This window comes from Protopterus annectens, chromosome 14.part0 (assembly GCF_019279795.1).
Source record: "Protopterus annectens isolate FY-2018-M chromosome 14.part0, PAN1.0, whole genome shotgun sequence".
In the NCBI taxonomy this organism is placed as follows: Eukaryota; Metazoa; Chordata; order Ceratodontiformes; family Protopteridae; genus Protopterus; species Protopterus annectens.
In genome coordinates, this window is record NC_056748.1 from 584,866,931 (window position 1) to 584,892,753 (window position 25,823).

The window sequence follows — 25,823 nt, forward strand, 5'->3', positions numbered from 1 at the left end:
AAGCATCCCAGTTCAAATGCATTAACTAAGTGATGTCTCATAGGACAGCAACTTGGGCACGTATTTTAGGAAAAAAGGTGACCGTCGGCAGTCACTACAGAAACAGGGCCTACTTTAAGCACACAATTTATATTATCCTCTCTCTCTCATGGGGTTGGATTGCTACTGTGAAAATAAACTAACAGACGGGACCACATAAAAAGTGAAATGGACAGTGAGTGAGTCTGGAAGATACAGTGCCCTGCTAACAGTGCTTGGGAAATGGAGAGTTCAAGCTGCCAGATAGGGTGCACTTTAATGCTGATAACGGAGGTCTAAAAAAGAAATTAAAAAAAATACACAAAGTACACGAACTATCAGAAGTTCTAGCATAACACAGGGTTATTGACTGCAGCTGCTAGACATAACCACTCTTTAAAACTCTGCAGATACAACTGCAGTGATTTTCAAACTCCTTGTCATGGTCCTGGTCTTGTTTAAGAGTGATAGTACTGAATCAGCATCAGTGTTCTGTGGTTTGGTACAGTTAATTACAAGGGTGTGGGGTAGGTGTAGGATAGTGATGCCAGTTCATTAGTCAGAGTGTTAAAGGTGACACTGGCAGGATGGGAGTGAGAACTTGAGGTTGATACATGGGGGGGGGGGGTTCAGGAAGGCAGTTCAGCCCACTGTGTGACTGCCTTCTGGTGGGGGTCTGACTGCAGCAGCATAAACAGTAAAGGATAGGAACCTCAGCCAATTAAGTGGAACCCCATGTTAAAAGGTTCATAGGTAAGTGCTAGGTTAACTGCCCTTCTGAGCGATTTTAAGCCTAGCCAACTTCCCAAAGGTAAGAATCAAACCCTGTACCTTGTGTTTGTGAGGTAAACACCTTAATCAAAAAGTTTGGCATGTTAATTTTCTATATATATATATATATATATATATATATATATATATATATATATATATATATATATGTGTGTATATATATATATATATATATGTGTGTATATATATATATATATATATATATATATATATATATATATATATATATATATATATATATATATATATATATATATATATATATATATATATATATATCAATGTGGTAACACTAAGCCTGCTTCAGCGGTACACCTGTTGCTCACCAAGGAAATGGAGTTTAACACATGAAATCCCCTGACCTGCTGCTGGAAGTCAACCACGATCCTCTGCTTCTGAGCATATGTCTCAGTGCCTTTCGTGGCACGGAAAAAAGGGATGAATGAAGCCAATAATGACTCTGGTAACAGGGAAGTGTGGAAGAGAACATCATTAGTTTTGTTTTTTTGGATAGTTTAATCTTAATTAAATCATTATGCTTGACAGGTCAAGTTTACGGATTAAAAATAAATAACCCCTAATGAAATTATGTCATCTTTTCTGCATAAGTAAAAAAATGATTTCCACTTAAGTTAGATTACGTGGGGGAATATTTTTTTTAGTGTCTACTTTTAATGCATATAATGCATCCAGTTTCTATTTTCTTAAATCTAACCTTGACTGAAAAGGGACTTAGAGTAAGGATTTTGATAGATTGGGGAGTTAAATGATGCAAATAACTTTAATAACTTTAAAGCTAAAGGTTTCTGATTACGGTCGTAGGATGTACATAAAAATATGTATATTCTGTTGCAAATACATATACTAATGTAATGGTGATATACAACTATGTCATTAAGATAAATATGGAATGTGTGTAGGGTCCAGTGTACAACAAATAAAATACCCCTGCACTGTAGGTTTACAGAACAAGTCTTGGGCCAAGTTTTCTAATCCTACAGCACAGACCTTTTAATTTGTTGTACAAACCAGGCACACAAACATATCCATTTACCTTTTTTTAACCATATTTTTACATCTGGATTACTGCTTATCGCAGACTTCAAAAGTGTAGTAATTGCTTAAGTTACCTAATGACCAAGGCTTTATGTAGTTTCCGTAAATGAAATATCTTGTGGGTGGATTCATAATCAAGCTCAAAGGCATTTTTTTTAAATAGTTTTGGTAGTTATATTTCTGCCATTGTTCAGTAATGTAGTAAGGATTATATCATCGACATAAGAGTTAGAATTATCAAGCTGCTACTTCATATAAAATCAAAAGTCATACATCGGGTGAATTTAACTTTCCATGTCTTCATCCTACCCTGGTCTTTTCACAAGACATCCTTCTCCTCCTACTCTGTAATACGGTCTGTAACCTATATGTTTTTCTTTACCTCCCTCAGTATTTTTCCACTTTCCTTTTCAGCTTTCCTCCCATTTTCTTACCTTTCTCGCTTCACTTCCTCTCTTTCTGTCAGCCTACCAACCTACATCCCAGCTGTTCTTCAACACTTTACATACTGTAATGAATACCCCGTTTATTGTTTTCACCTTATATTTAATATCCATCATTTTCCTTGTAACTTAGTACAATTACATAGCTTCATCATTTCAGTGTTATAAGACGTTACAACAAAATTACATCATACTGCATTATTTTAAATCTGTACCGTACAGCATTATATATATATATATATTTTTTTACACTTTGTACGGTTATCTTTCATGAGTCTGTATTGTTTTATAACTCTCAACAAGTGTAATCATTAACTGTAAATTATATTTTTGTACTGGAACTTTTCTCTCCTTGCCTCTGCTAAAAAAGGGCCCAGTTGGACTAACCCAGTAAACAAATGCTAATCGATCAATAAATATTGGGATTTGCTAATTTCCCAGTTGACCAACAACTTTGCTTAGCTTAATCTCGGTTTTGATGTTTACTGGGTTCAATTTTGCAGGCTAAACCATTTTCCAATTAGCTAGATGTGTTCCATATTTTATTTCAACCCCTTATGGGAAAAGTTGAAAGGAGAAGATGATTTTTCAACTAATTTAAATGAATTTTACTTTTACGAGTTGATTTAAATGGGCAGCATTTCTGGGGTAGGATTGCGTGCGCATTTTGTATGGATAGTTTAGCAATTTATATTTTCACTTTTGATAGACTAAGGTGAAGTTTTCTTAACTGATGACATGCAGAAAATAGCATAATTCTTGATGACACAAGCAAGATACAATAAGATTTTGATAAGGCAGGATTTTTGGAAATGTATGTCAACGTCCAGAATGCAGCCCTCTATCAACACTCAGCAAATTTCTTGACAGTATAACCTTTTTCCTAATGAAATAAATCTTGGAATGACAGGTTCAACCCCCCCCCCCCCAATAAATAAATAAAAAATATACAAAGCCAAGCAAGCATTCTGAGAAAAAAAAACATTTGATATCAGCCATAAGCATTATAAGTTTATAAGTCAGTGGATTTGATCGAAACACAAACCATCAAACAAACTCATCAAGGATTACTATTTATCGACACTGAAATCAGAGAAAAAAAGTGCGAATGTAAACCAATAGGTTACACTTGCAAATACCAAAAGAAAAAGCAAAAAAACAACTTTACCCATTTTCTTGAGGCTCTGCCCACCAACCCCAGAAATTAAATATACTAACTCCAGGGTCACACAAACTCAAAGAATGGGAAAAAGCCATGAAGTTATATAATGGTCAATCTGATGAACATAGACTGTTACACAATTCAACCAGCTATACCACCAAAAAAAAAATACACACACACACACACACACACAGACACACTTGTGGGGTTTGTACATATGAGTACATGTGACAGTTACACAATGTGTTCCTTAAGGCTACAGTACAAAGTATTTCACTGACCTAAAAAAAATTCCTCACATATTCCATTTATGTATTTTTCCTGAAGGTATCAGTTTTTCAACTGATTTCAACAGGCTGCAGTTATGTGCTCGTTCCTCTGTATACAAGTACTATAAACTGGACTAGTAGCTAGGTTTTGTGAACATGATTTATCATTGGGATTCAGGTTACTTCAAGGTTTGGTAATCTAAAATCAGCACAGGTATTTTACGAACCATCATTTACATTCTAGCTGTTGCTTTTTATTTATTCATTTTTGATTAGCTCAGGTGTGGCTTTGGAGAGGAATAGCACATTTTTGTTTTTTTTTCAGAGGGCTCTTTAATTTTCAGTTCAGCAATCATTGGGTACAGTGTGAGAAGTTTTTCAGTAAGATTCAGTTTTTTTATTTATTACTTCTGTTTTCTGGGGAGATTTTTATGTTCCATGTAGTATTGGTCCTGAGATTTGATAGAGTAAGGATTTATAAAACAATAAATACAGACTCATGAGCTATGGCCATACCTCTCAACCTGGAAACATCAAGAATCTGGACAAAGGCCCATGAAAAGTTGGTAAAACTGGCCAAATATCTGGAAAATGATTAACATACAATTTGCATACATAATTACTAACCCCGCCAACCCAATGGAATCATGGGATACCAACATTCAAACATGTCCGTGCATCACCTTCGAGCCATTCACTGGTTTTCATAGCTAGCTTCTGCTGTATAACATAATTATTTTAATAGAAATAAAATTTACATTTTATAAGGCATCACAATGCAGTTCTTAGCACTTCTGACTCACAACACTGGATTCTGTGATTTGATTCTTAGCTGTAATGCTTTCTATTTTTTGGGTGACTGTTTTTCTCCTTGTGTTTTTGTTGAGGTCTCTACTTTTCTCCCACATTTAAAAACATACTGCTGGGAGGACTGGTGATTCTAAACTGGTTCTAGCTGTGCATGTAAGTGTATGTGTCTTGGAACAGACTGGCATCCCTTGTCCTGCACTCATTGACTGGTTGGGTAGGATTTGTGCTCTTACAACAATGAACTGGATAAGGCAGCTGCACAAAATGGATGTCAGTTTGTATGGACATTTCACGTTTATAAACATGCAGAATGTTCTTCCCTGATCCAGTCCATCATGCTGGACATGCAAGAGTCACTGCATGCCTCTGTGTGCATTTACATATGCACACTTTGGACATGGGTCGTATGTTGATCACCATGGAATTCAAATTTGAGGAATGCAGAAGAGTAACAAACCAATTTTCATTTAGTTTAAACGTTTCCATATATCCTTGCTTTATGTTCACCTCTATGTTTTAGAAAAAAAAGTGCTCTTATTCTAGACTAGCTTGTCATTGTTGAACCACCATTACATTCTGTAGTTCCTTCCAATTTCCAGACTACATGTCCCAAAATGCTTTACGGTTAGCTGGTGGTAAACAGTTCAGAGCATAACATTAGAACACTGCAAGGGTACACATCTGACAATATTTTAGTACTATTTTTAGCAACTCTAGCACTGATTACTATGCTTTTTGTAGCCCCCCCCCCATCCCATAGTGAGTTATATAATGCTAAAATCATCATAATATTCAACAAAAGTCAAGAAAATTCAGTCAAGTGTTTAAGAAATGCAATTTAAGTCTACTGACTTACCTCATGTTCTAAAAACAAGGCTTTTAGCTGCCCCTTGGACCAAAAATCCATTGCATAAGCCAATAACTTCATGGAGACCATATTTATTCTGAGGAAATTTCCAACAAATACCACCCTGTCAATCTTCTGCAAAGTAAAAATGAAAAACACAGTTACAACAAAAGGATAAAACTTCGCTCAACAAAGTGTTCATCTGAAGATACACATTTAAGATGAAAGGTCCGCTAGCAAACTCTTCTGGATCATATACTGGCAGAATGCTCACAGACACCAATATTTAACCATACTCATACAACACAACTACACTTGATTTAAGCAAAGACCTGCACTTAGGAAAAAAAGGCTGTATGCAAAAAAAAAAAAATAAAATATTAGGTACAGATGAAATTCTAAAAAATGTTTCTATTGGACTGCAAAGTGACATACGTATTTCAAATAATGCAGTAAGTTTTATTATAAAATATGGTAAACTCAACTCATTAAAATGACAAACATATCACACTTCACAAAGGCAGGCTGACAGCCCTTCAATGTGTTTCATCTTCTCCAAGGTTTTGCAATGTTGGGAGTTGTACGGTGCAAATAAGTGGGTGATTTGGTTTGCTCTATTTCAAACAGTTTGCAGCAGTCAGTGATAGAGTTCTTTTCTTAGTGAGACATGCTGGGATATCAAATGCACTAGATTCAATGCAGTGCAGTTTCATAATACAGCTGTTAATTAAAATTTGAGGTAGTTATTTTTGGCAACATTAATCAGATGCCAACAAATCCAAGCTGATGCAAGCTCACTTCAAAAGTGTTTTGCTGTGCACTCTACCACTAGGAATAAATCCACCGTTTTGTGATATTCACTAGTTCTGTGTATATGTTTACACCTGAAAGAATGTCATCTCAGTCTTACAGACTGATCAAGACAATCTTTTTTTTCTGCTAAACATGTAGACAAACCTCCCATGTGCACAGTTTTGTATACGTCAATGCTATAATCTACTTCTTTGGGTTAGTGCACCAAATGATATATACCTTACTATTTTAAATGTGATCTTGCTGTAAGGCCTCAAGCTCTAAGCTAGCTCTGGGCCAACTTGTTCAGTACAAGTCCCTGATTAAAACTGTGCATGTTTTATAGGAGTGAGCATGAGGGTGTTTGCCAATATCCTTTTATTGAGGTTCCATTTGCCATCATAACTCATACCTCTCAACTATCCAGATTTTCGCAGAATGTCCTGATTTTTGCCTCATATTTTTGGTCTATTACTCAAAATTTGTGGTTTTCTGGCAAATCATTGGGATGATCTGAAGAGTGAAGTCACTCAATAATGACATACATTTGAGTTTCAGATTTCATATCCTTCAGAAAATGTATGTTAACAAAAACCCTGTTGTTCTAGCAACTTCCAAGTTTATTAGAGCAATATTTAAAAATCTGTCATTTTTGGGCCTTTGCCCCCCCATTTTGTCAGGCTTTGTCCAGATTTCTTGCACTAACAGGTTGGGAGGTATGAATAACACAGAAATGAGACAAAAACTTTGAAATGCACAAAGCTTTATTACTAGTACCTAAGCTTCCAGGTGTACTGTTACATTAGCCTCTGGCTACATTTTTCTTGCACTATTTTTATCACAGTGCCTTCTTGACATTTACTTGACAACATAACAAGTACTCACACAAGCAAGCTAAGAAAGAACAAGTGATATGCTACATATAACCAAGAACAGCACATTTTTAGTTAAGACAGGCAAATGTTATGTTATACACAAGTGTTATGTTATACACAAGTGTTATGTTACAGATAATAATGAAAAACTCACTAATTGTAGCAATACTAATCAGCATGCAGGAGGGGATACAAAGACACAAAACAAAAATACCAGTCTGCCCCAGTATGATTACACCAGCATGAAGCCCACTCCTCTACCTGCTATGTGGGGATGGGAAGGAAGTTATAAATTAGTTGCCTAATGTGCGACTCTGAGCAAACCATTCAAACAAACGAGAATGCATGTCCAGTTGGCCTACCTAGTTAAACATATTTTTATGCAAATCATTATGCAGACCACAGCCATATAACAAAGTGGCTAAAGTTACAGACTGCTTTACAGGAGGGGGGAGAATGAGAATAAACAGCTGCAAACTGTGAAGAGCACCATTTCATGTTAAAAAAACTAAAGAAGAATTAAGAAAGACATCAGATTGACAAGAGAATGCAAATTGTGCATGGCCATTACAAATCCTCTGTAATAAGATGGGCTAATGTTCTCTACTAAATCTCCATAAAAAGATGGTCACTGTCCACCACAAAACATCTATGACAAGATGGGTCACCATCCACAACAAAACCTATATAACGAGAAGGGTCATGGTCCACTACAAAACCTCCGAGATAAGATGGGTCATGGTCCACTACAAAATGCCCATGACAAGATGGGAAAAGGAATACAGGCTGTTCATGGTCAGTATAAAACCTCCACAACAAGATGGGTCATGATCCACTACAAAACCTCCACAACAAGATGGGTCATGGCCCACTAAAAAACCTCAACAAGTTGGGCCACGGTCCAAAGCAAAACCTCAATGACAAGATAAGTCACTATCCACTGCAAAGCCTCCATGACAAAATGGATCAAGGTCCATTCCAAAAACCTCCATGACACAATAGGTCATGGTCCACTACAAAACTTCAACAACAAGATGGATTACCTCTCAACTTCTCGGCACAAGAAATCTGGACAAATCCAAAAATAATGGGGGCAAAAAAGGCCCAAAATAGGAACAAATTTTAAATACTGCTATTATAGAATAAAAGGAGTTATGCTATCATGCATTTTCTGAAGGAGGTGTCTGAAACTCAAATGTCTGTCATTATTTAGTGACTTCACTCCTCAGTGATTTGCCATAAAACCACAAATGTTATGAGGAAAATGCCAAAAATGTGAGACAAAATTCTGGGCATGCTGCAAAAATCAAGACAGTTGAGAGGTATGAAGAACCTAGTAACTATCGACCCATAGCTATACTATCACCCCTATCAAAACTTCTAGAGAAGGTTGTCCACATGCAATTGATGAAGTACCTCTTAGAAAACAACTTACTATCCACTCAGCAACATGGTTTCAAACCCTTCCATAGCACCGCCACTGCACTTGCATCATTCACTAATACTGTCAATAACCACAGAAACAACGGACTGCTAGCATCTGCAACTCTCTTAGACTTATCTAAAGCTTTTGACATGGTCAACCATGAAAAACTGCTTCATACACTAATCACCCTAAATCTCAGCTTCTCTACTATTTCTTGGTTTAAGAGATACCTAGATAGTAGGCAACAAGCTGTAAAATGGCAAAATCAGTTTTCTCCCTTACTGCCTGTCTCCCTAGGGGTACCCCATGGCTCCATCCTGGGTCCTCTACTCTTCACCCTATAATCAACTACCATCCACCATACCCAAAGCCTCAATAGTCCAATATGCAATTGATAACCACCATTATCTGTGCAGCCAACTCCCTTGGCCAACTCCCTTGACCACCTCCTCTCCCTAACACAAGAATGCTTTTCCCTGGCAGAAACATGGATCACTAACCAAAACCTCATTCTAAACCCAGCCAAAACTAAATTACTCCTCTTCAGCCCTCACAGATCTCCACCCTCCTCATATAACTTTTCAATCTCCTCTCATAACACCAGCATCACACCCAACAGTCGCGCCAAACTGCTAAGCCTCAAAATTGACAATAGCCTTAAATTTGACATTCATATCTCAGATCATAAAAAGAGTCCACAGGAAAAATGGGCCTACTCTATTGCAACAAACAGTTTCTCGCCAGTCACTCTAAGGTTACCAAAGCCAGAACACACCTCCTATCAACCCTACTTCACGTCTCCCCTGTGCTTACCAATCTCCAAAAAACTGAGCTCAACAAACTAGATAGCTGCTACAATAAAACAGCCAGATTTGCCACAGGATCACCTTCTAGAACCCACCATTGTGAAAGCCTAAAAAAACTCAACTGGCTAGCACTCCCCCTGACCCTTCAAGTCAACCAAATAGCACTCGCTCACAAAGTACTACATCATCCAGGCAACACACCAGCCCTGCAGCAACTACTCCAGCCCTACACCACTACCAGATCCCTGAGATCAAGTACCCAACACCTCAAGGTAACAAACTTTAAAAATGAAGCAAGTAGATCCGTTTATAGCCACTTCATCTCTAAAGTATGGAACTCCCTTCTAGCACATATAATAACTCCACCACCTAATTCAAAAAACTACTCAAAACACACTTCCTGAATCACAGATTATGTACCTGTACTACCCCTGGATAGTAACTCGTATGTCTCTGTTTCTAGCAACTACAGTAACAGCTTATCTACTGCTTTTGTAATGTCTGCATGGGGTAATAGTATCACTGAACACTGTAAGGAAGCCTAAAGGACATAGTATGTCTCTCATATAGAAATGAGTTATGAAGTTATCTACTCTATCTTCCTGCTATACTTGCTGTTAAACACCTCTACAACATGTATATATTAATGTAGCCTGTGAATGTTGGCAAATACACTCTTTGGTTAACTCACTATCATATATGTACTATACTTCTATAAGAAGTATAAATATTGTGTACTCTATATATCGTTTAGTTCAACCGTTTGGTTAACGTCTTTCTTTTGTTAATGATTTTACTGCACTGGAATGGACATATATCCAGTTGGACTCTCCGGTAAACAAATGTAAAATAAATAAATAAATAAGATGGGTTACAGTCCACTACAAATTCTCCAATACAAGATGAGGAAGGGAATGCAGGTTGTGCATGGTCTGTTACAAACAGGATGGGCCACGGATCATGCTTTCATGGAGATTAGCGGGCCGTGGCTCACAACAAAACCTCTACAACAAAATGGGTAAAGACATGCAATACTGCACGGTCCACTATAAAACCTCTATGACAAGAAGAGCCATGGTCCACTACAAAACCTCAATAACAAGATAGTTCACGATGGACTACAAATCCTCGAAGACCAGATGAGCAAGAGAATGCAGGGTTGCACAGTCTGCTACAAAATCTGTGCAACAAGATAGGGCAAGACCCACTACCAAATCTCAGGATGGGTAACAGCATGCAAACAGTGCAAGGTCCACTATAAAACCTCTACGACAGAATGGTTAACAGTATGCAAACAGTCCAAGGTCCACTACAAAACCTCAATGACAGGATGGATAACAGCATGCAAACAATGTACGGCCCACTACAAAACCTGCATGACAAGATGAGTAACAGCATGCAAATAGTGCAAGGTCCATGACAAAACCTCAGGATGGGTACCAGCATGCAAGCAATGCCAGGTCCACCACAAAACCTGTATTTCAGGATGGGTAACAGCAAGCAAACTGTGCATGGCCCATGACAAAACCTCAGGATGGATAACAGCATTCAAGCAGTGCATACACAGCAGTGCACAATACACTATAAAACCTGCAAGAAAAGATGGGCAAAGATATCACTAGGTCTACGCCGATTAGATGAGTGCAAGTTGGTCAACTGTGTTTTTCTCTGGGAAGGTGAATGCCCCTGCACTCTCAAACAAACAACTGCACTACCTGCACTCCTGTTTCACCCCTGTACTTAATATAATCAACTCCAAGGATGCTCCATTTGCTGACCAATATCCCCCCCCCAATGGTTTGCATTTTACTCCCCAAAACAATATACTTCTAAGTCTTGACAAGACAAGAGACTCAAAAGGAAAACAGTAGTAATCAAACAGTAAGCTAAAAGCTGGTTTTAGACTCAAAAAGAAAGCCAGATCCTAGATCTCATCACTTTATGCTGCAAAGAAAAGGTTCAACAGTGAATAATACTGCAGTGAGTAAGATAATGTGCAACACTGAAATTCTCCGAGTTGATAGAAGACTCCAACAGCAGCAATTACAGAAAAAATCAGGCTATGGCATCTAAAACAGATGGCAAGAATGGAGCTGTCAGGATTCGAGGCAGTCTATGAAATCTTTCTACTGTGAAGCTTCTGCCACCACAATCAGGGCATGTCAGACAACAACCTAGGATAGAGGACAAGGGAGAAGACAGGACCCTGTTATTTTAATGTTAATTGTCCACATATAAACAAATGTTCTGTGAAACTCCCATGATCTGAAGCATGGACAGCCACCCACCAAGTGTAGTGAGCCATAAGAAAGGGTGTAACCAGAACAAGAACACACTCCAATGTACAAAAACAATAAAGCAAAGAGTTCCAAACCACTTACTTGTTTATTACACTCTGATAGGAGTGCTTCCATCCTTCCAAATTACGTTTTCTAAGGAAGAAAGAGCTTGTATCAGCATGTAATAAACAAGGTGAGTAGTTTGCAGCTCTTCGCTTTATTGTTTTTGTATGTTGGAGTGTGCTCTTGTTCTGGTTACACCCCTTCTTATGGCTCACTAGACTTGATGAGTGGTTGTCCATGCTTCAGATCATGGGAGTTTCGCAGGGCACCACTGCCTGCATGGCAGTTCAGGATTGAGGTGGAGCTGAAGTTAACACACACACACACACACACACACACACACACACACACACACACACACACACACACACACACACACACACACACGCCTACCTATTTGCAATCTGGAGAGCTGACAATTCACCTCCAGAATGTCCTTGGGATGTAGGAGGAAAGTGGTGCACTCAGCAAAAAATCAATGTGGAAGCAAAAAAGAAGTACAGACTCCACAGAAAAGGCCTCCAAGCTGAGAATCAAGCACCACAAGGCATTAGCACTAACGAATGCACCTCTTCCTGTCAAAGAAATGCCAAACATTTAATGTGAAGACTGGTTGAAAATTTTGAGGTCCAAAACAGATCAGAATCCATTTAACTTCTCTGAGACCAGGAAAAGGCAGGAATAAAATCTTATCCTTTGTTCGCCTCTGAGCAAAATAGGCACATGACATCCACTGAGCCCATCTTGTTTTCACAGGAGGCAGAGTGAGCTGCAATCTCAAAAGACTCTTGATCATGGTTTTCTTAATGACATCCAGACCCTTAGACCCCCCCCCCAATGTCCCAAGTAATAGTTCTCCAAATGTGTACAAAATTATATAAGTGACCTGCTGTCTGGATAACCCTTACATTTAAGTCAGGACTACTGTTGGATTTGTTGAGACACAGACATCTCACATTACTTGACAAGAGGCCAACACTAACCAATGAATCCGAAACTTAGACACCTGTACCCTCCAATAAGATTCGGACCCGCTAACCCACTCACACTATCAAGCAGAGACGGAAAAGTTTCTTTCATTGGCCACCTAGTCTTGATTTCACTCAATGAAAACTCCCTTTATTCCACCAAACCCCACTACTCACAAAACAGTTATTTTTCTACTTTATTTCTACTCAAGTTTTTGGGAAATATTATAAAAGGTGTAAAAGCACACTGTCCTTATGGTTAATCAATTATCACACTAAGCACTTTACATATGTGAAATGAAACAAACGAACAGAAGCAAACAGTGAGCGCCTCAATGTTAGGTAGTCCGATCACACCTTCATTTTTACATATGGGTGTGGAGCCGATCCTCGGCTCTGACTCGGCCGATTTACAAGCTGAAAGACTTCTGGTTGGCTCATGGCTAAGCAGGTATCCCACGGTGCACCAGTACAATCCCCAGATCTAGTTTGCCGCGTCGACGAGTTCGGTTGTGCTTCTCTTGGCTCTGGCTAAGTTTTTCAAAATTCTTTATATTCTATCGTATTCAATGCTTTGTTAGAACCTTTACTGTATACTTAGTGTTGCTAATATATTAGGCAGTTGTATTGCTTGCCCCTTTTGAGTGCAACTTAGTTTACTAGTTGTTATTGGTATCGTGTGCCAGTTAGTTTTAGGCACCATTGCGCATTTTTTGATTATTGGGTAGAGTTTCTGGCGGTTTTCCGCTCTTAGTCTACAGGGGCTCCTGTTGTCTTGTCTGTTGTTATTCTGACCTTTTTTTTGGTCACTGTTGGCAGTTAGTTTCTGCTATTTTGACAGTGTTTGTTTTGGTGGGGATCCACTTGTGAATTTATTAGGATTGCATAGTATACTACCTGTTTTTTTAGGAATATAGAAATTTATTGTGTCATTTACGTTTTTTCTTGTGTGCATGGGATTTCCCTTCTGGTCTGTTTAAGTTAGAAGACCTAGTTTCACTACACCGGGCTAGGCCCGTTTAAGTTAGAGGACCTAGTCCTCGTGTAACTCTTTCTTAGGGCTAGGTCTGTTTTAGTTAGAGGACCTAGTCCTCCTCCTTTTTCTCTTTTTCAATCTCTCTGGGTTATGTGTGTGTAATATGTCTAAGGAAAGTAAGGAACATAAACCCTCGGGGTTCAAAAAGTGCATGAAATGCTCCCAAAAGATGTCTTATGTCTACTGCCTAGGGGCCATCCACTTACAGGAGTCGTGTTTGTTCTGCCATGCTTTCTCTCCTAGAGTGTTACAGGAGAGAAAGAACAAACTCATACTCAAGGGTCTATTGAAACCATGCTTTGAGGAAGCACTATCCAGTTCTTCGGCTTCCTCTAAGTCTGGGAAATCAAAATCCTCAAAAAGGCCTTCTCCGGCACCGGCTGGTGTCTCGGAGCCACCTCCAAAACAGTCGAAACAATCCAAATCTGCCTCCTCGACTTCTCAGCCTTCGGAGCAAAAGGAGAGCATCATGGTGGTGTCAGTCGGTTACAGGTGTTTCGGAACTGATCTCTGAACCTATTGATACAGCAGTTGACTCTGCTACTCGGAGTCGGTCTGTAAGCTCCCTACCGGTTTCCATAACAATTAAGTCTCCAGTGCCCTCCAGGTTAAGATCCTGAACTATGTCTTCCAGGGGCCTTTTGGAAGAAGATGTGGAGAGGGTAGTGCTGAGAATCCTGAAGTCATCTGCCTTACCAAAATTATTGTTGGCTCCGACCCAGTCGGCTCCGGAGCCACTGGGCCCAGCTTTGTCCTTGTCTGCTATTCCTCCTCTGAGCCATACTAGCCTTTCAGAGCCGGAGTGCTTGGTGCCAACGGAGGAAATGCCGGCTCCAACTCACCTAGTTGCTGCCTTGGAGCCGGGTTCGGCTCCGACACGCTCGGTGCCATCCATCGTGTCCAAGGGCCGAAGATCTCCTGTCAGCACCAACAGGGAGGGTTGGAATCGATCATTGGTTCCAAGCCTTCCTCTCGGTGCTTTGGCCAGGGTGAGCTCGGACCCTGCATCTATCTCGCAGCTGACAGCTCTGGCTCCGGCGCTGACCCTCATCTCTTCAGAGCGGGGGAGGTCTTCGGAACCGGAGAGGTCGGCTTTTGAGATGAGGAGGAGCGTGCTGTCTCATTCTCCAACCTCTACCAGTGGCACCAGCACTCTTCCCCCGAGAGCACCCACTTCAGTCGCAGCCCCTACTCTCTCTGGAGACAGCAGAGACATGCAGCCTCAGGAGCCATTGGCTGGTGGCTCCCACTCTTCCGAGGCTTCCCCGGAATATCCTTCCGAGGAACCCCACTCCCCAGAAGAGGTTATGTAAGAGGAAACATACCGACTCCCAGGATGAGTCTTTGACAATGGACACTGACCTCGAGAAGTCGGAAGGGTCCCCCAAGTAGTCCTCTGATGTCTCCTTTGTGGACATTTTAGAGATCCTTAGGCAGAGGTGCGACTGGCCCACTGTTAACCCTTCTGATGAGGAGTCAGTGCACCTGAAGGCTTTCTGGCCTCAACCTTCTGCCTCTTGGGTGTCTCCACGTTTTGACGAACTAATGGATTTAGTTAATTGAAAAGTGTGGGATACTCCTGACACTGTGGAGCCAGTCCCCAGGAGACCAAATAAGTTCTTGTCTGCCCCTCCTGGTAAAGAGTTCTTGTCCAAGGGCACTCCCGTAGATGCCATGGTGGTAGCGGCGGACATGAAGGAGTTAGCGGAGACTTCTTCATCTGTTCGTCCGCCAAACAAGGAGTCTCAACAGATTTGGGAAGCATATTTTTAGTTCAGCGGCCTTTACCCTTCGATCGCAGAACTATCCTGCGCACTTCATGAGGTTGCAGAGGGATCTCCTCAAGGAGTTGGGAGATTCCATACAAGGTGCGTGTACTGAGGGAGTTCCTGACAAGATTTCTACTCAGTTGTTCACCTTAAATTCTGTGGTCAACTCCTCCATGTGACTTATCTCTTATGCTGCCGATGGAGCGAGTAGAGCAGCGGGTTCTGGAGTTGGCAAGAAGGAAAGACGCTTTCTGCCATGGGAGTGCATTTTACTGTCCCTTCCAGACCATACCCCAAGGGGTCAAAGGGGCGGTAAAATGTAGTTCAAGAAGTCCCAGAGGGACTTTCCTGACACACAGGGTGAATCCTCCTTCCGAGGCAGAGGAGGAGGAAATGGCAAACAACGCCCTAGAGGCAGGGGCAGTCTGCAATACCAACAAGGCCGTGATTCCTTTCGAGGATGGCCTTATCAGAGCTTCTGATGTGGAGCCCAACTGCGCCTCCTGGGGTAGCATTTCTTTGTACCAAGATGCCTGGCTAAATATCACCCAAGACAAGTGGGTACAAAGAGTTGTTACCAGAGGCTATATCATACCCTTTTCCCTATCACTGTTTGTTCCCAAAAGGATCCCAGATGTACCACGCAATCACAGGGATCAGGCAACTGTGGAGATCAACAAGTTGCTCTTAAAAAGAGTCATCCAGCCTGTCCCAGACCAGATAGGATCTGGAACTTACTCCAGGTTATTTTTAGTTCCAAAACGAACCAGGGATTGGAGGCCAATATTGGACCTCAGCAGAATGAATGAGTCAGTGAAGGAGGACAAGTTTCGGATGGTAACACTGCAGTCTATACTCCCGTTATTAGGGAAAGACTTTTGGATGTGCTCTCTGTATCTTCAGGATGCCTACTACCACATAAAAATGGGCAAGGCGTCCAGAAGCCATCTACGTTTCCGGCTGGGAGCCAGTCACTGTCAGTTTCGCGCTCTGCCCTTTGATCTCACCACAGCCCCCAGGGTGTTCACCAAATGCATGGCAGTAGTGACAGCTCACCTGAGACGTCAGGGATTCCAGGTGTTTCCGTATTTGGACTGGCTCCTGACCTCCCCACCAGGCATCTACTCCTCCAAAACAGGGACGCCACAATTCAACTTTGTGCTCAGTTAGGGATCTCTATAAATTGGAAAAAATCTGCATTATTGTCCTTTCAATCTGTGATTTTTATAGGTGCAGAGGTAGACACAGTGAACATGACAGCTCATCTCCCCGAAAGGGCACAGAACTTAATCTTCCACGTTCAACGTTTTCTCCTGTTGCGAAAAGTCAAAGTGAAGTGGGTTCTTCAGCTCCTCGGGACTATGGCTTCCACAATTCTATTGGTACCATTAGCCAGGCTGCACATGAGAATTCTCCAGTGGCTTCTGTCTTCCCAATGGTCCTTCTAATCTCTCCCACTGAGTCATCCTATCCTGCTGACGGAATCCTGCAAGAAGGACCTTCATTGGTGGATAGCTCCAAATCAACTGATCACGGGTGTCCCCTTTATTCCGGCCCAACCCATTGCCACTGTGACCACAGATGCCTCCCAGATCGTGTGGGGTGGGGCATTATCTTGTCAGGACTGTCCAGAGCACATGGAAAGAACACGAGGCTCATCTGCATATCAATGTTCTGGAGATGAGGGCGGTGCTTCTGGCGTTGCAAGCACTTCAAGACCTTCTTCCTCTAGGGACAATTGCTATACAATCAGACAACATGTCGGTGGTTTGGTATATCAACAAACATGGTGGTACCAGATCTTACCCACTATGTCGAGAGGCCATGCGAGTTTGGGAATGTGCGATCTCTTCCCAGCGCTTTCTGGTTGCAAGGCACATTCCAGGGATGACCAACGTGACAGCCAACAAGCTCAGACGTGCAATCCTAATGCCTCACAAGTGGTCTCTGAAATGGGAAACAGTGGATCAGATTTTCTGGAAATGGGAACAGCCTTGGTGCAACCTTTTTGCCATCCCAGTCAATACCAAATGCAGCAGCTATTGTTCCCTCATTCCCCCTCTGGGGGAGTCTTCAGAGATGCTGTGGCTCACGATTGGCCCATGGGACTTCTGTATGCCTTTCTCCAATCCCTCTCATTTCCAAAGTGATTCAGAAAGCCAGTCGGCTTGGAAGCAAGTTGATCCTCATTGCTCCTTACTGGCCTCATCAGGTCTGGTTCCCCTTCCTCGAGCCTCTCCTCCTGGACGATCCTTGGATTCTGGACCCAGCTCCAGATCTATTGACTCATGTCGGGTTCGCTACACCCCTCAATCTACACCCTCAAATTGACAGTGTGGCTGCTCCAGTTCCATCCATAGTCAGGCTTCATGATGCAATATCCTCAGTGTCACATATTCTTATGTCCTCCCATAAACCTTCAACTAAGAGGCTGCATGGCAGTAAATGGAAAAAACTTTTCTATTTGGGCGCAGAGAATGAATGTAGATCCATACACTGCTTCTATCCCTGTGATTCTGGATTTTCTTTGAGCTTTTTCAGCAAGGATCTACAGCTGCCACTATCAGAGTCCAATTGGCTGCGATTTCTCATTTTCACTTAGGTTTTCCAGATACCAATTTAATGTCTCATAAGCTATGCAAGACCTTTTTGAAAGGGGCCACTCTACTGAGACCACCTCTGCAAGAATCAGTGGCTTCTTGGGATTCAAATTTTGTGTTGCACAAATTGACTTCTCCCCCCTTTGAACCCTCCCACTCATCTTCTCTAAAATTTTTGTCTTGGAAGACCTTGTTTTTGGTAGCTATCATCAGCTAGACGGGTATCGGAGCTACAGGCCTTGTCTATTAAGCCACCGTATTTGATTTTTCACAAAGACACGGTGTCATTACATGCTAATCCCTCCTTTGTCCCCAAAGTTTGTTCTAATGCTACCTTAAACCAATCAATAGAACTCCCAGTTTTCTTCCCTAACCACTGTAATGCAGCTGAGTACCATTTTCATCAGCTAGATGTTCACAGACAACTACATTTTTATCTACAGCGGACTAAGGCTTTCAGGAAATCAGACCAATTATTCATTTCTTTTTCTGACTCTAGATTGGGCTTACCAGTTTCTAAAGTGACACTATCTAATTGGATTTCCAGTTGTATAGCCTTTATCTATAGTTCGGAGGGCAAACCTTTACCCTACAGTTTCTAGGCTCATTCTACCAGGTTGCTGTCTACCTCTGCAGCCTTTCAAGCCAGGGTACCACTTGATAATATTTGTGGAGCAGCTACGTGGGCTACCCCTCACACTTTTATTACACATTACAAATTGGATTCGGCATCCAGGGGTAGAGCATCCTTTGGCTCCACGGTGCTCAAAAGTATTTTCCAATGAGCCACCCAAAAATAAGGCACTAGGGACGCTGTCCCATATGTAAAAATGAAGGCGAGATCAGACTGCCTAACATTAAGAAGTTCTTTGCTCACTATAACGTTCCATGTTGGCAGTTCATCTCACCCTTCATTTTTACCAACCCGCCCTCCTGCCCCCATCCTGGAAGATCTGGAAGTAATAATTTGGTTGCCTTTGGTTGGAAACCCTTTAGTATTGGTTGTTTTTATGGTTGTTATTCTAGTGAGCAGCAAACAAGATCTGGGGATTGTACTGGTGCACCATGGGATACCTGCTTAGCCATGAGCCATCCAGAAGTCTTCCAGCTTGTAAATCAGCCGAGTTGGAGCCGAGGATCGGCTCCGAACCCATATGTAAAAATGAAGGGTGAGATGGACTATCACCATGGAACGTTATGGTGAATACATAACTTCTTATTTTTTACAGCGTTAAGGATAATATTTGATATTTTAGCGAGATTCTAGCGAATTTCGACTACTGAAAATAAGATTTTAATAGAAACGGCTACAACTATATGGTGAAAAAGAAACCTTAATTTTTAGCATGGCTCCTGGTCTCAAGTCTTATGTACTTTTGACAAGAGAGCCTGGGATAGGGGCCAGGGTCTACAGCTTGTTCTTTAGTCCACTGACACTGGTGCACTTTAGTCCTACAGATGATTTTAAGGACTAGTAGAGAGTGGAGATGGTGTACATAAGTTCCACCATAAACTTAATTATACTTTTCGTCTGGAGATCTGGATTCCCACAAATACAGTTTTAACTTGGAAAAATGTAAGATTATCTCCTACTTCTGCTCCCCATGGATACCAACAGCCTAAATGTACAGTTGTGTAAAATCTTTCCATAACAATAGATGTCCTTCTCTTCACTGTTGCAGTATTCATAACCAAAGGGCTCTCCTGCCAAGGATAGGCAATGTCTATCCAGTATACCAAAGCCTTTAGTACTTGTGAACACTATGACACATGTAGACCCCCCTGCACAAGACGTTGAGCATAAAGGTGATGTACGGATGCACAAACTCAGAAATGAAAAAAAGCCCCAGGAGGAACAGAATGTCCCAAGGGACAAGGAAGACCAAGTACTTCCAGAAGGAGAAAAGGGAGAAGAGCCCCTCAGCCATGAGGGCAAGAAAGAACAGGATACAGAAGGGGGCAAGAGGGTGGGAGGCAGCAAATACTGCAATAGTGAAGAGGACAGAGGACATCTACTGTTACGGTAAGATTTTTACACAACTGTATTGTGTCCTTACATATCACTGTTATATCAGAGTATAAAAGCTTGAGAAGAAACCTGGGAGAAGGATGGCATGAAGGAGCCCTCCAGAAATCTATGCAGGATAGCCCTGCTGAAGCAATCTCCAGCACTGGAAGTACCATCCAACTTGTAATGCTTAGTAAAAGTATGAACAGAAGACTAAGTAGCAGCTTCAAGGATGGAATTGGTATCCAGCCCCTTGAAAAAAGAAGCACCAGAGGTGGCAGCAGTCCTGGTAGAATGAGCCTTTAATGAGGAATAAAGAAATTTCCCATGAAAAGAATAACAAAAAGAAATAGCCTTAGAAATCCAGGAAGAGATGGTTTGCTTAGAAACAGCCAAAGACCTGGGATAAAAGGAAATAAAATGCTGCTCAGATTTGTGAATAACTTTAGTTTTAGCCAAATAATATCTGAGCTGTCTATGCAATTCCAAAGTGTGAAGAACCTTCTCAATGTCAGACTGCGGAGAAAGAAAAAAGAAAGGCAGATGAATACACTGATTAAGGGACAACTCACTGACCACCTTGGGCATAATAGAAGGTTTATTATGAAGAGACACCCTGTCTCTGTAGAAAACTAAGAAAGGAGGGACAGACACTCTCATGGCCGAAGTGGGAGCCAAAAGAAAAACTGTCTTCCAAGTACAATGCTGTGAGGAAGCTGAAGCAACAGGCTCAAAAGTTGCCCGAGTCAATTTTACAAGACAAAACTGAGGACTCTGTTAGGTGGAATAGTCTTCCTGTGAGGCCTGATATGAAGGAAGCCTTTACGAAATTGCTAGACTTAAATCTAAAGGCCAGAGGAGAAGTCAAGGGCAGATAAGTAAATATTCTTGACAGTTAAGATTTAATTGAAGAATATGTCAATCTAACATGCAGGAGATCACAAAAATAAGAGAAAACGAGAAGAACCCCAAGAGACAGGCAATCCTGATAGTGAGAGAGAAGCACCAAACAGAAAATCTTTTCCATTTAGATAAATATGATTTCCTGCTAGTGGGCTTCCTGGCCTCCTATGGGACCCAAAGCACATCATCAGAGTTGCCTAAAAGGGATCAAAACCCTATCACCCACACCATCAGTTGAAGAGTGGACAACTGAGGATGAGTAACAGATACCATGTCTTGTACGAGAAGGTCCAAGCAGTGAGGTTAACTTGTGCTGATTACCCCTGGTGAAGAGAAAAAGAAGGGGGAACCAATGCTTTCCAGACCAAAACAGAGTTACTAGCAAGATTCTGGGAGAGTCCTGCCTGGCAATGGAATGGGAGGGAAAGCGTACAGAAAAATCTCCTCACAAGGAAAAGACAGGGTGCTCATTTTACAAGCTAGAGGACTTGGGACTCTAGAACAGGATTGAGGAATTTGTCTGTTATGGAAGGCAAAAAGATCAACCTGAGGAATTGATGGACAATGTCCAGGAACACATCTTGCGTGAAGCATCCATTCGTGAACGTGTGCGTTGGACCTGCTGAATGAGTCTGTCATTAGTTTGTGCTCTGAGGGGATGTAAACAGCCCAAAGAGTCACTTAGTACTGGACAGCTAGATCTCAGACATGAAGAGCTAGTCTGCAAAGAAGACAGGACCTTGTACCCCCTTGCCTGTTGGCATACCACATCACTGTGGTACTGTCTATGAATTTTTTTGAGGGGTATGGGATGAAAAAGGCAATTAAAAGCATAAAGAACTAGAAGCAGAACCCTAGTCTCCTTTATACTGATGTGGTCTGACCTCTGATGATGAGGCCAGAGAACCTGAACCTTCAGAGAGCTGAAGCAAGCCCCCCATCCCCTGTCTGACGTGTCTGCAAAGAGGTCTTGAATTAGGAATGGAGCCTGGAAAGGAAGCCCCGGGTTGACAGAGTTGATGAATCCATCACTGAAGCACAAGCTTCAGACAAGGAAGGAAAGGGACTGGGAAGTACAGGGGGAGGCAATGCTGGAACCATACTGACTTGAGGTACCACTGTAGCTTTCTCATGTGAAGCCTTTTCCAAAGGGAGCATGGGAATGGTGGAAGCCATGAACCTGAGGACCCTGAGAAAGTCCCTGGCTGTGACTGAAGCCCGAGGAAGAGGAGACTGGAAAAAGGCAATAAGAAACAGGGCTTTGGTGGCAGGCAGAGATGAAAGCATAGGGATGGTCTGAAACCTGCAACTAAGGAAAATATGATCCTCAGAGGGTGTCAGAGGTGATTTCTGGAAGTTTATGGTGAACCCCAGACTCTGCAACAAGGAAACAGTAAACTGGAGACCTTGAAGATCATCTGAGAAAGAAACTTGAATGAGCAGACCATTCAGATAGGGAAAGATCTGAACTCCTCACATCCTGCAAAAGGCAATGATAGGAGCAAGGCATTTTGTGAATACCCTTGGGGCAGCAGAGAGGCCAAATGGCAAAGAAGAGAAGTGAAAATACAAAAAAGAAACCGAGAAATGTAATTTCCTGACAAAGGGATGGATGGATATATAAAGGTAGACATCCTTGAGATCCAGACAGACAAGAAAGGTTAGGAGTAGAAGGGGGAAATAAAGTCTGAAGAGACAACATTCAAAAGAAAAAATCTTGAGAACGTTGTTGAGCTGGGAAAGATCCAAAAATGGTCTCCAAGTGCCATTCTTTCTGCGAACCAAAAAGATTCTGGAATAAAAGCCCCTCCCTACCTGGCAGGAGACACAATTTAAAGGGTACCTTGGACCAAAGCAGAATGGCGCACCTCTTGGAAAAGAGAAAATTGTTCCCGAGGAGGTTGAGGGATGCCCAAAAAAGGAAGGAAGGGATTTCCAAACCATGAAATATCCCTGGCAGATAACGGACAGAACTCGAGAGTCCACTGTGATCTTTAACCAATTTGGAAGAGTCACAGAAAGATGGAAGGATAAGGGAACCTGGTCGAGGGAAAGAGGAAGCAATTTGTCAAAGGGAACCCTACTTGTACTGAAAAGCAGGTTTCTTGGAGGTAGGGGTATGAGTAGACTGTAGCAAGACACACATGTCTAGAACCCTTTTTTCCCTTGGATGGGGGGGGGGGTGAGACTACCTAAGGAAAAAGAAGATTTAAAGGGGAATTCTTCTGAAACTTAGGAAAAGGAGAAACAAAAACAAGTTTCAAATCCTGTAAAATTTTAACCTTATCCTATAAAAACTTAAAAATTCTGCAGCAGTACCAAAAATATTTTTATTATCCCAAGAAGCATCCAACAGTTTGGCCTTAATGTCATCAGGCAAAGCCAGAAGACAAAGCCAAGAGTAACGCCTCATAACAGAACCACAGGCAGCAGCCCTGAAGGAGGCATCAGCTGCATTTGATAGACTGGCAAACAACTTCAGAGATAGAGCCCAAAGAGAAGCCTTCCCCTCAGAGTGAGGAAGAACAGAAACCACTTTGTAAACCTGAGTAAGGATGCCAAAACATAGCTTGTCATATCAGCCTGGTAGTGGATAAAGGATAAAGTGGTAGCAGTATACACCTTTTTGCCCAGTCTCTCCATGGCCCCAACATCGTTATCTGAAGCAATCAACTTTGTAGAGGGTAACAGCTTGGAGGGTTTATCAGAAGAGACAGAAGAATCAGCAGAACAGCATTTACAAAGAAATGTACATTTGTCAGGCACTTTGTAAAACCTATCATGTTTCTTGGGAGCATGGGGCTGAGAATCAGGAAGCACAGAAGCTGCCGAAAACATATCCAGGAGGGCAGCCAGAACAAGGGGAACAGCTGATTGCTTAGACTCCATCTGGAGACCATACCATAATACATTTTCTGATATCAGAGACTTGAGAATGATCCTACTTAAAAAAAATCCAGCATTCGGGCAACAATATTCCCAAAGGAGAGTTCCTAAAAAGGGGAATCTGGGCTAACAGAATCTTCTTTCACTGAACCACAGTCCAAGGGGGAAGGGATTTGAGAAGAGTAAGCCAGGGACTCTTTCCCAGAATCCAGATTCTCATTTCAAGAGTTTAACTCCCTGGGTCTTTTAAGAGGAGTGGAAGTCCAGGGACGGGCAGGCACAGGCACCCCCCTTGAGGAGGCCTCAAAGCCATTAAAGCATTAAATAATCCCAGAGTAAAATCCTGCCACTCACATCAGGGATCTTTAATTACAGGGAAAATATGCTTAGTTTTCCATTTCGTTTTTTGTAAGATGTCTTCAAGAAACACTGCTGGAGGGTCAGAACCCTGCTGACATTCAATAAGCATAGTAGGGATCTCCTCCCTTACCAAGATCAATGGAATCCCCCTCTGTCCTTCAGATATAATCAGCAGAGGTTCCCCCTCAATGTCAGAAGCAGCCATCTGTAAAGTCTCCAAGGACGTACAAGAAGTAGGATCCATGCCAGCCTCTGATGGGGTCATGGCAGAGGAATCCAAGGGAAAGTACAGTTTTGTACCTACCATAAATGTAGATGTTCGAGGATCCACATTGCTGCAGTCCTAACTATTGGGTAGTCCGCTGTCCAGTCGGCCCGAATACCAAAGTATATGGCTGACGTCGGTCAGGGCGCATTAGACTGACGTCAGTACGTCAGGGTACTAATGCGCATGACCGACGTCATATCCTCAGTCTTTTCTTGCCCCAGATGTCAGAAGACCCTGAAAAGATAAGGCCAAAACCAAAAACTCCCAACATATCTGCATCAAAATATATATATATATACAAAATATACACAATAAGCAGAATATAACCTCACCTACACAACCACCCCTAAACACAGAGGGGAAGGAGGGAGGGTAAATTGGACTGCAGCAATGTGGATCCTCGAACATCTACATTTATGGTAGGTACAAAACTGTACTATGTTCTTCATTCCACATTGCTGCAGTCCTAACTATTGGGTAGAATCCCAAAGCAGAGGTAAGGGAGGCTGGCAAATCATAAGGAAGCAGGAGCTGATAACATGCCTTGCAAAATAGCTGTGGCAAAACCAGCCCTAGACTTAGAGTAGAGAGGAAGGTGGTAATGCTTAGAGAAAGTATGCACTGAACTCCAAGTAGCTGCCTCCAAAATATCCTTAGTTGCCACCCCTTAAAAAGCTGTTGAAGTGGCAGTAGCCCTAGTGGAATGAGGCCTAATCCCAGCTGGAATCTCCTTGCCATGATGGGAATAACAAAATGCAATGCAAAACCCAATCCACCTAGAAATAGTTTGTTTTGATACAGGCTTGCCCTGAGAACTCAAAGCAAAAGAAACAAACAACTGCTGAGACTGCCTAAAATCCTTAGTCCTGCTCAAATAATAACGCAATTGCCTGTGTACATCTAAAGTGTGCAAAATCTTTTCCCCTTTATTTTGGGGATCTGCATAAAACGTAGGCAAATGAATAGTTTGGTTTAAAGCCACACTAGAAACCACTTTAGGCATAAAGGAAGGATTAGGACGTAATGATACCCTATCCTTATGAAAAATCAGAAAAGGCTCAACCGCCATAAGGGCCTGTAACTCAGAAACCCTTCTTGCAGAAGTAATGGCCAACAAAAAAGCAGTCTTCCATGACAAGTATTTCAGTTCAGCAGTAGCTGCAGGCTCAAAAGGTTGTAGAGTAAGTTTCTCCAACACAAAATTGAGATCCCAAGCAGGAGTAGGAGCTCTACGTGGGGGTCTTATATTGTTTGCCCCTCTAAGAAATTGCTTGAACAAAGGATGTGAAAACAATGGTGGGTCACAATCATAGTGAGCTGAAATTGCTGCAGCATGAATCTTAATGGAAGAGAAAGACAAACCTTTGTCCAATAACTCAGTAAGATA

General features: G+C 41.8%; 1 protein-coding gene across 2 annotated transcripts in view; it reads right to left on the reverse strand.

The window, feature by feature from the left end:
• Nucleotides 1-25,823, reverse strand: part of PANK1 (pantothenate kinase 1) — a 590,851-nt gene that overhangs the window by 88,018 nt on the left and 477,010 nt on the right. For both annotated transcript variants that reach the window (XM_044056334.1, XM_044056335.1), the window contains exon 6: nucleotides 5,407-5,532. In XM_044056334.1, coding sequence (XP_043912269.1) covers nucleotides 5,407-5,532 — 126 coding nt within the window. The remainder of the gene's footprint in view (nucleotides 1-5,406; nucleotides 5,533-25,823) is intronic.